This window comes from Diabrotica undecimpunctata, chromosome 2, assembly GCF_040954645.1.
Source record: "Diabrotica undecimpunctata isolate CICGRU chromosome 2, icDiaUnde3, whole genome shotgun sequence".
NCBI classification, from domain to species: domain Eukaryota; kingdom Metazoa; phylum Arthropoda; class Insecta; order Coleoptera; family Chrysomelidae; genus Diabrotica; species Diabrotica undecimpunctata.
Window position 1 is genome coordinate 71,071,284 of NC_092804.1, and position 14,680 is coordinate 71,085,963.

General features: G+C 32.2%; 1 protein-coding gene across 2 annotated transcripts in view; it reads right to left on the bottom strand.

Moving 5' to 3' along the window:
* Positions 1-14,341, bottom strand: part of Frl (formin-like protein) — a 268,117-nt gene extending 253,776 nt beyond the window's left edge. For both annotated transcript variants that reach the window (XM_072523090.1, XM_072523091.1), the window contains exon 1: positions 14,016-14,341. In XM_072523090.1, coding sequence (XP_072379191.1) covers positions 14,016-14,186 — 171 coding nt within the window. In that variant the 5' untranslated portion in view covers positions 14,187-14,341. The remainder of the gene's footprint in view (positions 1-14,015) is intronic.
* Between the last annotated feature and the right edge of the window lie 339 nt (positions 14,342-14,680).

Here is a 14,680-nt window from a genome sequence, read left to right on the forward strand (position 1 = left end):
TGGCAATATTCATTGGATTTTGTGAAAATGCTAAAACAGTAACGATATAGACATCTGTCAATTGTCAACCCCTCCCTTCCAGTATACCAACCCTTAAATTTACAGGAGAATTCAGACATCTATGTTTTTTTCGATATTTACTCATCATAAACAAACAGTTTACTCATCAGCTATGACTGTTTACTTTAACGTACAATTACAAAGTCTTTGTTCGAAATTACGAAGAACATTTTGGTGCATTTTAGGGATTATTACTCTACATTCATGCACAATTCATTATCTTAGTTAATCCAATGAAGCTGGAATGGTATAACAAATCTTTCTTTTTTAAATAACCCCATATGAAAAGTCCAGGAACGTTAAACCGGTTATGTTTCTTTCCATTCAATAAGTCACCGATTTAACTCTACTGGACTTCTTCATATGGGCTTATTTAAAAAACAAAATTTATAATATCATTCTAACTTCGTTGGAACAACTAAGATAACTAATAGCGCATGAGTAGTAACCCCTAAAATGCTCCAAAATGTACTTTGTAATTTCAAATAGCGACTTTATAATTGTATGGACGTTGGTAAATATCATTTTGAACATTTAAGTAAATAGTTGTAGCTGATGAGTAAACTGTTTAATATTATGAATTTTTTAACTTAAATTTATTTTATTTTATTTACGTTACATATAATAAAGTTTCCTATTAATGTTGCAAATTACGTTTCAATGTAGTTTTTGACATGACCGGAAATTGGCACCCGCAAAACATAGGCGTGCTGTTTACTGTTTAAGAGGTGTAACACTTTTAATAAACTAATACTTTTTCACAAAATTACTTTCACAGAATTAGTGAGTTAATACCAAAAAAATATGGATGTCTGAATTCTCTAGCGAAATACCTGTCTAACAATGTGCCACACATGGTATATTCCCTATTTCAAATTTAAGGGTTGGGGTACTGGAAGGGGGGGGATGGACAATTGACAGATATCTATATCGTTAAAAGATGCCCCCTTGAGAATAAAAATCGACCGGTTTTAGCATTTTCACAAAATCCTATGAATGCTGCCAAATATCAGGGTGGACTCTTTTGAGTAGTCAACCATGTATATATTATACATATTACATAAAATTTCCGCGGGAGCTGCATGTACTTTCTATGGTTTTCCGGGTTTGACTCCCGTTGGTCGTTGAATAATTTTGGTTTTGAAAAAAACCCATTGTTTTCACGATGTTTCGGCAAAATCATACTTGTCATTGTCAAGTCATATATTAACGCTACTTGCTGGTACTTAAAGTAAAGTGACGCTCCCGCAGAATCTCGAACGTTATGAACCTCGCTTAGGCGATATGCCTCTTCGAGAAAGGAGCTTCTTTTTTTTGAGGAAGAGAGCAACCTGAGCAAAAAGAGTGAGTGGCAGTATGCTGCTAGCAGAGCGGGGAAAACTGAAGATGGTTTTTGAAAGGTGAGTCTAAAGCCTAAACACGTATCGAGAGAGAAGTACCTCCGCTGTCACCAGGTCGGCTCTTAGATCAGTGTTTTTGGCAGGCAGCTTATTCTATCTACGATATTTTATATGAGTTGATTCTAAGACTTCGTAATACTCATCAGGAAGTTCGTTACCAGTCTCGAAGCAGTTCTTTAAATAGTAGACCTTGGCGCTCTTCACTCGATCGGTCCTTAGCAGTGCTTCTTGTGGTTGACCCTGAACGTTTATAGGTAGATTGGGTCCTACTTGTCGGCTTTGTTGACTGATTTATTTTTAATTTGTCTGTAACACAGTTTTCCATGTTATTGGAAGCCTTTGAGAATCATCTCTTTGGTTTAGATTGCTTGGATTTTTTTTTATTTCGATTGCTTCTATGATATCACGGTATCTTTTAATTTCAATGTTAGCTAGCATCGTCGTTGGTTTCAGGTTTATTGTTTGTCTTGCATTTGAGACATGTTGTGCAAAAGACGACGTTTTTTCTATCCTTTCGATGGCATTTCGATGTTCGTCTCGTCTATCATGAATTCTGCGATCGGTCTGCCCTATGTACAATTTGTCACAGTCGGCATGTAATCTCGTTCTGTAATGTAATCCTTGGTTTTCTAAAGATATTTTTGTTTTCGTGGATGGTAAAATAGTTGATGATTTTTCTGTCGATATTAAATATATCGTTTATATTTTGTGTTTTCTTAGCACTCTTCTTATTTTCTCTGTTATACCCTGTACATATATGGCAGGGTGGTTTCTGCAATCGTCTTCTGTTGGGTCCTTAATTCTTCTTTAAGAATTCTGGGCCTTTTCGGTGGTGTTTATTGAAAACCTGTTTTTTTCTTAACGCTGTTTTCACATTATGCATTTCTTCATTTTTATATTATTCGATTTCGGATCTTGTAATCAGGGTTTTGATGACTGAATGTAATTGTGCAAGATGTAATGAGAAATCAGCGTGTAAATATCTGTCGGTAGGTGTGGGTTTTCGGTATACTATATATCCTATGTGTCTGTTCTCCAACTTTAATATTATCACATCTAAAAATGATAGTTGTTTATTTTCTTCCAGTTCCATAGTAAACTGAATTCTATAGTGGATATTATTGATTTGTTCTAAAAATACCTTTATTCTTCTTTACCTTCTTCTGCATGTGTCCAGATGATAAACGTGTAATCCCGTTAAAAAGAGCCAAAGTTTTACTTTGTGTTTGACTGTTTCTCTTGCTCGCTGTTCTATTTCTTACATAAATAGGTTTGCTATTACCGGTGTCAGTGATGAACCCATCGGTGCTCCTTCAACTTGTTTATAACTTTGTTCTTTATAAATGAAATATGTATTATTTAAGTAGTGTTTTGTTACATTTAGAGTATCCTGTACTATTGGATAAATTTTGTTTATAATTTCTAACGATTCGTCTATAGGAACATTCGTGAAAAGTGAGACCACATCGAAGCTGACTAACAAATGTCCCGGCTCAAGAGTCACATCCTTAATACGCTTAATGAAGTGGTTTGCATTCTTGACGTAAGAATCCGTTTCTTCTGAATATGGTTATAGCTGTTCAGCCAGAAATTGTGCCAGTGGTTGTAGAGGACATACGATACAACTAACTGTTGGCTATAATGATAATTCTGTCTTATGTACCTTGGATAGGCCGTAAAGTTGTGACCGTCTTAACGACTCTTTACGTATAAGACGGGACCTTTGGTCTTTCTTGATGTCTGAGGCTTTAATCTTGACTTTTGTTATTTTGATATAAGGTTGAATGCTCGAATAAATGAACTTTGATCAAATAAAAGGCAGCGCCGTAGCGTTGCCGTTGTCAGCTGGGAGCACGATGATTCCTTAGTTGTTCTTCAAATTATGAAAGCTTATTTTTCTTCATTTGTTAAATTTCTTGTAAAAAGGATGTGTGTCAAATAAGATTTGGCATATAGTTACTTGGTATAAAAACTTTTCAAGATACAAAATTTTTATTACACCTATGGTACAGCTCTTATTTATACTCTCATTCAGTTATCTGTTTTATAGTTATATCGGTTTTATGTACTTCAATTTTCAGCCCATTATTTGTATTATCTGTATAATTTAAAACAATTTGTTGCGCATCTCAAGTTCATCGATTGCGAAAACAGAAAAATGTAAGAGTGTGTCAAAAAGTTTAATCATAAATCCTGTAAGTTGCCGTGGGGAAATCACTGTTAATGTCCTCTTTTTGTACGTTGCCGATAGGTGCACTGGGAATGTACTAGAAACATTCGTTGTTAATTATTACAATAATTGTGCATAACGGCATAATTAACAACAGCAAAACCGAAACAAAATAGTTATGAAACAAAGAAATTTCCGCTTATCATTTTGTTATTTTCACAGATTATACGATAGAAGACAATGAAATTATATTATTTATAGTTTTTAAAAACTGTTAAAAAATTAGTTGTTATTATTTAAGGAATGAGTTTGTAAATTATATATCAGATATTTTGTACTGTTAATTCATTAACGGTTTTATAAAATGAATACTGTAAAAGAATATTGCAGTACCAAATGCGTACAATTTCATAGTTTTTCATACAAAATTGTCATTTTGGTCATTCGAGATTAGACCAAAATGACACAAAGGAGAAAAACTATTGACATTCTATGAGGAATTTCAATTTTCTCCACTTGTAAACAAAGAGAACTTAAAAGACAAAGTGTTTTCTTCTTTTTTCTTCTGTTTTTATATTAAGTCCTTTCTAAGTAATTAAACTGGATGACTATATTGAATTTTACGAGTATTTTTTATTGTGCGCTACCGTAGTGTTCATAACTATCCCGTAAACCTATTCGTCGTTGTACTAAATTTGTTTTTAATACGTAAATGTCAGTCAAATGTATAAAATTTAAAACTCCAAATGCCCAGATCTAGGAAGAGCTAAAGCCAAGATCAAAATTATTGGCAAAATATAGTCAAGTCAGTACCGAGAAGAGACACAAGGCGCAATGACAAAACATTAAAATATGATTGTTTATATTTTGCCTAACTTAACTTTATTTAAAATTTCACGTTCACACTATGAAAAATTATAAACATATTTGCTACTTGATTTTGAAAGGCAGTGGTGCTCAGACTTGTAGTATCTGCGAACTATCACAAAATATTTAAAAGAAAAGCGATCGACTACCGACTACTACAACTAAGGCTGAAGCCTAGATACCAAAAAAACGTATATTTCTGAAAATGCTCGTATTGTAAATGCTTATAAATACAAAATATAGTTAAGGCATTTAATCAAGCATCTAATACTAATAGTTGTAAAGCAATAATTTTCTTAAATCTGATGTGAGATATTCGTCCGTACTCATTTCGTGTTTTAAATATTGCTATTTTACTTCTTCAGCTTCTACTTGTCGTAATTTAATAAAGACTGACATAATAATGCTCCGTTGCCGCAGCTTGTTATACAAGAACAAGAAACAGACACTCGAGAACAATCTGTAACATTCGCCAAACGTCGCGCGGTCATGTTGCCTCAGAAGCCTGGAATATTTCGATCAGGACCTCAATAATTTTGAATTCTTTTGCGATCTACTCTATAAGCTGTCACGATCGACTCGACCAGTCGATCGACTGCTTGGGCACCGCACGCTTGTTTTAGTTTGGAGATATTGTGCTGCTAAATATCTTTAACATATGATATTAAGTTACTCTTTATTCTGAGCTAGAAAGACAGTGTAACCTCATAAAAAAATTATATCCTTTTGGTATGTCTTTGGTTGTTAGGTTTTGGATAATACTGAACCAAGTTAATTTCTCTGAAGTTTTACGTTTATATTAAGTATGTTTTTAAAAATGGGTATAAGAGCTTTGATACGTTACTCCTCTGGGGATTGCATATTATTCGGGAACTTGGTTAATTTTTTCCTAATAGGCGGGTGACTTTTGTCGAAAAAGGTAGATTTCATACCAACAAGCTGAAACTCGTTTTAATCGATGGAATACGATGCCAATATGCTATGTTTAAAACTTTACCGAAAATTTTCCGTGGCAAACTATACCAATTTTTAACCAAATTATAAAAAACTACTTTTTTCGCTTCGAAACACTTTTTTAAATAATTTGAGTTATTTTAAAACCAAAAATGTTTCTTGTGATTTTTTCGTAAAATATGTAAACGTCCTACAGCAACAGCGTTCAACAGTTCGAACCGTGGGAGTGTCGATAATCACGCATCCATTTCCACGGCAAGACGACGAGGTGGGGTCCGGAGCGGCTATTTAAAGCGAGCGGCTGGCGGACTTAAATGAGTCTTGTGGCTAACGGCCTAGGCTCCCTAGCTCGCTAGTGCATTGAATCTGCGAGCCAACTCGGACAGAGACTTCCGCAGTGAGCATTATGCTCTGTCCTTAATCAAGCAGAACTCGTGGGTATAGTGGATTGAACGTTACCGTCAACTCTGACTCAGAGTATAACTTGGATCTGCACAATCGAATATTTTGATTGCGAGAGCGTTTGGCGTTTCCGCTGGACTGCGTGCGATCGAATTCACGTATTTCATTTTCTGTTAGTAATAATAATTTTTCTTTTACAGACGTTCGCCGGGGAATTCACTCTCGCGGGATCCAGGCGGAGATATAGAATATATTTTATTTTTATTGTTGTACATACGTTAGAATTAATAGATTTATTTTTATTTCAACCTGTGTTTTACTGAGTCTGTCGCCTCGAAAGAGCTACCCGTCACAAATGCTTACTTTAAGCGTAAAATGCAAATAACCAATTAAAAATGCTGAAAGGCCAATTTTAGCATTTTTCGAGGCCATTTTTCAATAGGTTGGGAATCGAATTTAAAAAACAAAAAATATGAGTTAAAAACTTAAATCAAGTACTTTCAAAATACGCAATTTCATTTTGATTTTATATTGCATGTCAGTTTAAAAAATCCATAAGCAAATTTGATATACCGCTGTTATAAAGGTTTCCACAGGAACATGCTTATTGTATAATAATTTATCAACAAATAAACAATTTCTTTTTTAAAACCAAATCTAGCGGTGATATTAAACGTAACAATTAATGCATTCGATGAACGTTGACTTAGTGGTATTCTTATTAATTTTCGCTTATTTCAGGAAGTGTGGACACATTGAGGAAGGAAATACGTAATTTAGGCTTTTGTTGAGGAAAAACCAGAACAGATTGCTGCATTTTAATTTAAATTCACGAAATAAAAAGACTACGACTAGTAGGACTAGACTATTAACACAAAATTGTTGTTTTTGTACACATTAAGGACAATGAGAAGAACAGCACTATCAGTTTATTTGGTTAAATTGTGTAAATTAAACCTAGATATTACCTTAATTGTTTTACGCATTTAGCGATTACAAAATGTTAAACATAAATATCTAGTTAGTTAAAATTCATGTATAATATATAATTAATTCATGCACAAGTTATTACATTCGTGCTTAATAATTTAAAGAATTTTAAAACAGGAAGCTTTATACAAAAAAATATTGTTATAATTTAATCAATTGTATTTTAAACTATGTAAGTACATAAAACATATACAAAAACGGGAAGGAATTCGGAAATAGATAATGGTATTTATTATTCTAAGATTAAACAGAGAACTTTCATACATAGGTACTTTATTGTACTATATCCAAATTTGAAAAATACAATACAATACATCTCCTTCAGTTACTTAGTTGTTGCCGTTCCTCCTAATAAAAAGGTTTTCTCGTTTGAGGCAAAAATTGTTATGCAAATTGCTGTCTGTCCAGAGCTTGATGAATTAGTTGGTTTCCTGTTGTATGGGTTCACTCTCTTATGTTACGCAGTCATTTTTTCTTTCTCTTTATATTTCTTTTTCCTTCGATCTTTAATTCTAATATTCTAATAAGTTGTTCAAACCCTCTATGTCGCATTATATGTCTAAGGGTACAGACATACCGAAGATACATGGATGTGCGCGGTGGAGGGTGGAGGTCTCTATCGCGGTCGAGCTTTACATCGATGACGGGCAGAACATACCGAAGATACCTTCCTTTCAGCGTTCTTTGCGGTTCTTTGCGGTTTCTGAGGTGACAGATGACTGAATGTATATGCTGTATGCTTCAAATATAAAGAGATAAAGCTTTAGAAAAGTACATTTTGATTATATTATGTTATGAATTCTGCAATTTTTGATTTATATAAAACAAGAACGAGAAAATATTTGTTTCTTTGGAGATTAATTGCAGTTAATTATTAGAAATTTTTTTTGGCAATTGCCCTTATTGGTCAAACCGAAATATTTTATTTCATGGTTGACATTTGCGGCTAAGCTCAGCTTGTACTTTCGGTAAACTCAACCCAGGTCTTCAAGTGAAAAGTAGTGGATCATTTGTAATTAAATTCGACAGTTTTCGGCTCATCCTATAAATCAAAAAAGGCAGTATCTAGAAGAATACCATCACCTATTTAAAGAGCTAACTTACACCACTCAGACAGATTTTATGCTTATATGAGAATAAGTCTTGATACATTTCAGTACATTTATCATGTCATCCGTATCTCCCGCGAATGTCACGTGGTTTGAAAACCACCAATAAACTTGTAATTTAGCACACGATCAACAGCTCGATCGCGATGTAAAACAAACTATTTTGTTCTGACATCGACATGGCTGTAAACTGCGATGATAGGTCTCGAGGGTGAACGGGTCATACATCCTTGATATGTGCGATCTCATAAGAAAATGAAGGTTTCTTTTGACATCGATGTATCGACTGCGACCTCCACGGCATACATCCATGTATCTTGGGTATGTCCGTACCCTAAGGTGGGTATAATGTTTCCTAAATTTAACAGTTTTAAATAGTTGCGGTCGTATATTCATGCTGGTAATACATCTTCGTCAGACGTTCTGTTTATTAAACTTATTCGTAACATCCACCAATTACCATGACATAAGTAGTACATCCGGACATTAACAGCAAGAGAAGAAGAGCAATTGAAAGTTTTTGAGAGGAAGATTATGAGAAAAATACTGAGACGAAAGAGGGAAAACAAAGAGTATGCAAAACAATGCATGAATCACAAAGCACAATAATGGATAGGTCAAGAGAGCAAAGTTAGAGCAATAAAAGCACAGAGAATTAGATTGTACAGACACATAATGAGAAGAGAGAAGAGTTAAGAGTTATAACGAAATGGATACCGTAAAAGAACCAGAGGCAGACCTAAACTGAGATGGAGACAACAATGGGAAGAATACTTAAGGAGTATAGAAATTATAAATATAGGAAGGACAAACAAAGAGCGAAAAGAATAGAGAAATGTAGTGGAAACAGCAAAGTCATACCAAAAACTGTAAACCTAAACCCAGAATGGGATGATCCCCACACAAAAAGAATCTTCGAGTAAACAGCTATATATATATATATATATATACATGTAAACACCCAGGTTTCTTCTGACAGCATAGTTTATATAATTACACCCAAAATACTGCACACCATTTAAATAAAAATTTCAGAGTTTATTTTATATTTACATATTTTTAAATATTAGAACAGACTAGGAACCTTGACTCATGCTTTAAAACAATACTGATAAGATCTTCTCCAGCCTAGTGTAAAAAACAAATGCAAAATTAGCAATTATAATGATTTGTAACTTCCATGGTAAACAATTCTTTTATAGTGCAATGTCTGTGTCTAAGTTTTTAGTTAAAATATGTTTCAGACAAAAATGCGAAATAATTTGAAATTAGAGGTTTTTAATTAAAAAAATTATGAATTTTTTATTTGGAGTAAGTGGTCTAAAATTAAAAAATATACATGTATCAAAATTTCCTTAATCACAGATGTGATAAATTTAATAATATGAAAGAAAATGTAAAATCACATGGGATCACAAGGTTCTTGAACTTTTAAGTGGAGTATAGAGGTTGGGTGGAAATGCTAAATTAAATTAACTAAAAATTATTTTAATTTTTATTTTATTTGATTTTATTTTTATTTTCTTTAATTTTATTTCATGTTATTTTATTTAGAATAGAAAAGAAATATGCTTTATTGTTCGATTTTATGGACAAAGCTTACAAAAATAAAAATAACAGTAACAATTTTTAAAGTTAACTGAAATTACATAAATCGTCAATATCACAAAATAAAAGATAATAAAATACACAATCCATTGCAAAATTTAAATAAACTGCAAATTGCATAGTAACACTTTACTAAATACTTTTTAATAACTAATAAGTTTAAGTTGCTGCATGTGATACCCAAATATATATAAAAATACTGTAGTTACATAAACATACTGTAATTTCTCAGTTATTCGTTAAGAAACTCTTCCACTGAATAAGATGGACTTTCAGGTAGATAGGCTTTTGTCATTTTACAGAACTTAAGGAAAGAAGTTGCAAAGGGAAATTGTCATATAATTTTTTTGCGGAATATAATATAGATTTATTTACTAACTCAGTGGACGGGAATACACATCAAAGGTTGAATCTCTGGTGGAGTAGTCATGATTAGGTCTTGCTGGAAAAACATGTAGGTGTGTATGAATTAGGTAAGCAAACAGTTTTAAAAATATATATTTTTTATTAGATTTTTCAAGTAGCTTCTGCAATGTGTTATTCTACTGAGGCCAAAAAGGTACCGTATTGCTCTTTTTTGCAATTTAAAAATAACATCACATTGAGCAGCTGTACTGGAACCCGAAAAAGGAAGAGCATATTGAAGATGAGACTCGAACAAAGAAAAATATGTTATTTTGGAAGATGTTAAATTGATTTCCTTCGAAACAGATCTTATTGCATAGCAGGCTGAGGCTAGTTTCTTACTTAACAAATCGATATGAATGGACCATTTAAGGTTGCTATCATTAAAAATGCCAAGAAATTTTACAGAATCAACAATACTGATCTGGCTGTTATTAAGAAGCAAGGGTTGAAGAGCTCCTTTATAGGATAATGCTACGGTTTTATCCACGTTAAAAGAGAGTAAGTTAGAGTCGGACCAGGTTTTTATTTTAAGTAGATCAGAAGTTATATTTGCATGAACAGTTGTAATATTAGAGTTCCTCCAGGTCATACGGGTATCATCAGCAAAAAGAAAAATTTTTCTATCGATTTTTAAGTTAGTGACGAAATTTATAAAGATAAGGAAGAGTAGAGGATCCAATACTAAACCTTGTGGTACTCCACATACAATGCTTTTGTGACTAGTCAGTATCCTTTGCTCTAACTAGTTGTTCCCTATTCCTCAAGTAATGGGACCAATTCAAAGAAATACCTTGAATTCCTTAGAAATTTAGTTTTTTTATCAAAATGTGATTTACACAATCAAAAGCTTGGGCATAGTCACAAAAAACAATGGTACCTAGTGTAAACATTATTGTTTAGTGCTTGATAGACCTCATGTAGTAGAGAAAACAGCATCACAGGTACATTTATTAGATACAAAGCTGAACTGACTTTATGATAAAATGTTGTTTTCAATGAGAAAGGACATAATCAACAGCTAGAACCGGTAATAAGGTAATAGGTCTATGGTTGCAGATATTCGATTTTTTCACCACTCTTATGAAGAGGAATAATAATGGCTGTCTTTAGGCACTCTGGAAATAAACATTTTTCAAAGGAATCATTAATTAGTGAGACCAGGACTTTCAACACATTTTTTTAAAGATTTAAAAAAAATTTTATGGATAGTCCATCAGTACTACAGGAATATTTGCTTTTGACACTACTGATTGCTTGGATCAGTTGAGATTTATGAACTGGTCTTATAAAGGATGAATTCGAGAATTTTTTTGAATTGAGGAGATAGGAAATAGTATCTTGAGGCAAAATAGTTGATGTTATTTTATTTGATTTTATTTTGTTAATAAACACGCATGAGACTGCATTTAACTTGATGTAAAGTGTGATCGCGCGATATGTCGTTACAGTCGTTACATGTTGCTACAGTCGTTACCGTCGCTATAGTCGCTACACTGGGTTTTTTTTTCACATCTCTGTGCGATCCACTACCCCTTGATAAGAAACCTATGCTTCCAAAAATATGAACATTTCAAAGACATATTTACAGAAAATTGCTACTATACTTTTGTAAAACAAAAAATACTGTAGCCCAGTTCTGATGTTTTGGAATTGGTTTTTGACAGAAAAAATTCCAAATGGCAATTTCATTACTCATATTTTGTTTACTGACAAATCTACCTTCATTAGAAACCACATAAATCATCATAAAAAAAATTTATGATTTCCAAACGATTTTTCAAGTCAACTTTGGACAATAACTTAATAGGTGATACAATTTAAATGGAGGGAACCATTTCCAGTTCTTACAAAACATATTACTAAAGTACTTGGAAGAGGTAAATATCACAATCGGATAAAATATGTATCTAATTTTTATAGGATGGCACTCCAGAGCATTACAATAACCAAGTTAGAAAATATTTTTTGGGCAGTAGGTACTCTAGGCCTAGATTGGATGGGCCCTGATATACCTGGATTGGATCCTGATATGCCTGTTTATATTATATGCCTTGACACCCATATGTCCAGATCCTAACCCTATTGACTGTTACTTTATAAGTTCAGAATAATCTGAAGGCAATGATTTTCCAAAATATTCGGTTTTCCTTTTTTAAAATGCTTCCAAATGTCTATACAATATAATGTGGCAGATTTGAATATCTTTAAAATACACTACACTTTTTGTAAATATTTAAGTAAGATGTAATAAGATATTTTGGAACTTGAAAATATCATGCAGTCATTATTGGCGATTGATTGATTGATTACAAAGTGTTAAACAGTTTACAAGATATTGGCAAAAATCGATTTTCATTTTGCACTTCAAATCTATAACTTTTTTGTATGCAGTTTAAGTGATTTTTTCCCAGTATGTGCTTCCATTTTATGATCTAAATTTTTATTATACTATGTATATTGTAACTATTTGAGTTACTAGTACAGATTAGATGGCTAAAAAATGCATATTTAAAAAAAATTCTCAGCTCCTTTATTAGATAGGAACATGAATTTATTTTTAAATATTATTTTATCTTTGAGTTAAACAAAAAGATTTTTTTTGTTCCCATGAATAGCTAGAGGGCACCTAAGTTAACATCTCAAAAAAGGGTGTGCGATGGCGGACACTAATTCTCAAAAAGTGGTTAATTGTCTTGTAAGTGCGCTTTCTCCCTTTGGAATTTTTTGTTTTAGATGTGCCAATTCTAAGAATGGTGCTTGTCTTTTAAATTCATGGGAACAAAAAAAATATTACTTAAGTAATTAAACAATAAAATAATATTTAAAAATCAAATCATGTTCGATTCTAATATTTCATGTTGGTATTTAATAAAGGAGCTGAGAAACTTTTTTTTAAAAATATGCATCATTAGCTTTCCAATATGTACTAGTACCTTAAATCATACAGTACATAATAATTAGTAGGTTCTAATACTTAGTGAGTTATTGATGTCTGTAATTCTTATTTCATGACTATGTAAACCTGTATATTTAAATACATTAACAGTTAACATTAATTTATTTAAGTTGATAAAAGTATGTAAAGCTGAATAAAATAGTGGTATAATATGTCTCGTCTCAAAATATGAATTTGTTATCTTTTTACTATAAAATTCCAATTTAGAATTCTATAGTTAACTCTTGAACAGCATAAAACTTTCAAATAAATAAGAACAGCTTAAGTACGATTTTTGTTAAATAATGTTAAAAAGATAAACATAAAGACATATTTATATTTTAATGGCTTAGGAAAAATATTTTTTAAATCTGTTTCAACAAGTAGTAGTACTTAGTAGTACTACATGTTTTAAAATAGGCCAAAGGTAGTTAATTAAATTCGAAATATAAAACTGTTTTCAATGAAATTTCATTCAATATTGGACTCATTGTTTTAACTACTATGTATAAAATATAAATGTGTACATTTCATATCGAGACATCCTTTATATAAACAGCTACGCCCTCATACCTGTCTGCCAAAAGAAAATTGTAGGTGTAATAGCTAATAAATGTTCAAAGGTAAACGACCTAGTAATAATAATAAACGCATCTATCTATAAAACTGTTTTCAGAAAGTAAACAAACCTCTGGCATTTTGTAAAACGCGTTTTTACAACCTTCGAATTTCATATTATTAAAAATTCTAATAAAGCAAACCGGTCTGATTTAAATTGAATTTAAATTTAGATTACTACCTCATAAAAAAATCAGATTTATAAGTTGTAATAATCATTCTTGCATGACTCATAAAACTATTAAATTGTTAAAAAAGTATGACATCACTGATGTGGTCAGTAATTCCAGGAGAGTTCTCAATAATTTTCAAGAATTTGCAACAGCTCTTCCACGAAGTATGAACAAAAATAAACAATGATTTAATCAATCAATTTTAATATAGAGTAAGTACCAGTTGGATGTGAGGTCAGACGACGGTCAGGAACCCGTATCATCCGCAGGTAGAGGAGAAACGTATCTTTAAAACTAATAAACAACTATTAAAAAACGTACCAAAACTTTTGTAAATCTTCTTTCGAGCTCAGCAGGGTCTGGCATGGGTTGTTTAGCTTTGGCTTTGATAGCACTTTGCCTGATACTAGCTTGTCTTCCATGTAACTTGGAAGATATTACACTATCGGCCTCAGGGGCCGAAGTCTCTTGTTTTGACATTGTTAATCCCATGGTTACACGACAATAACACAAAAATAAACACTTAACTGAAAACAACACATAATTCGCGAAAAAATCTACATCTCGAAAACTTTATTTCACATGGGAATAGCAACAGGTTTTTTACATGTAAGTAAACATTGACATCCTCCACTTACTGATAGACTCGCAAAACTGCTGAAACTGAAAAGTTTTGATGAGAATTTGTTCCGAAAGTAATATACGCATGCGTTTGGGTAACTAGTTGTTTTTGAACATATCTGTCCATCTAGCGGTGCTCTTAATATTCAAAAGTTAGTTTTCTTAGTTATATTATACTACACCAACAGATGGCAGCACATATAGTAAAAGTTATTTAAGAAATTAATTGAAATTATTTTGATTATTTTGACTATGGGCCGGCTGTTCGAAATCGAAAATTGATTGTAATCAAATATTTAATTACAAGCAAAACGTCACAGCAGCTTTCAAAATTATTAAAAATTGCTTAATATTATTATTGATTT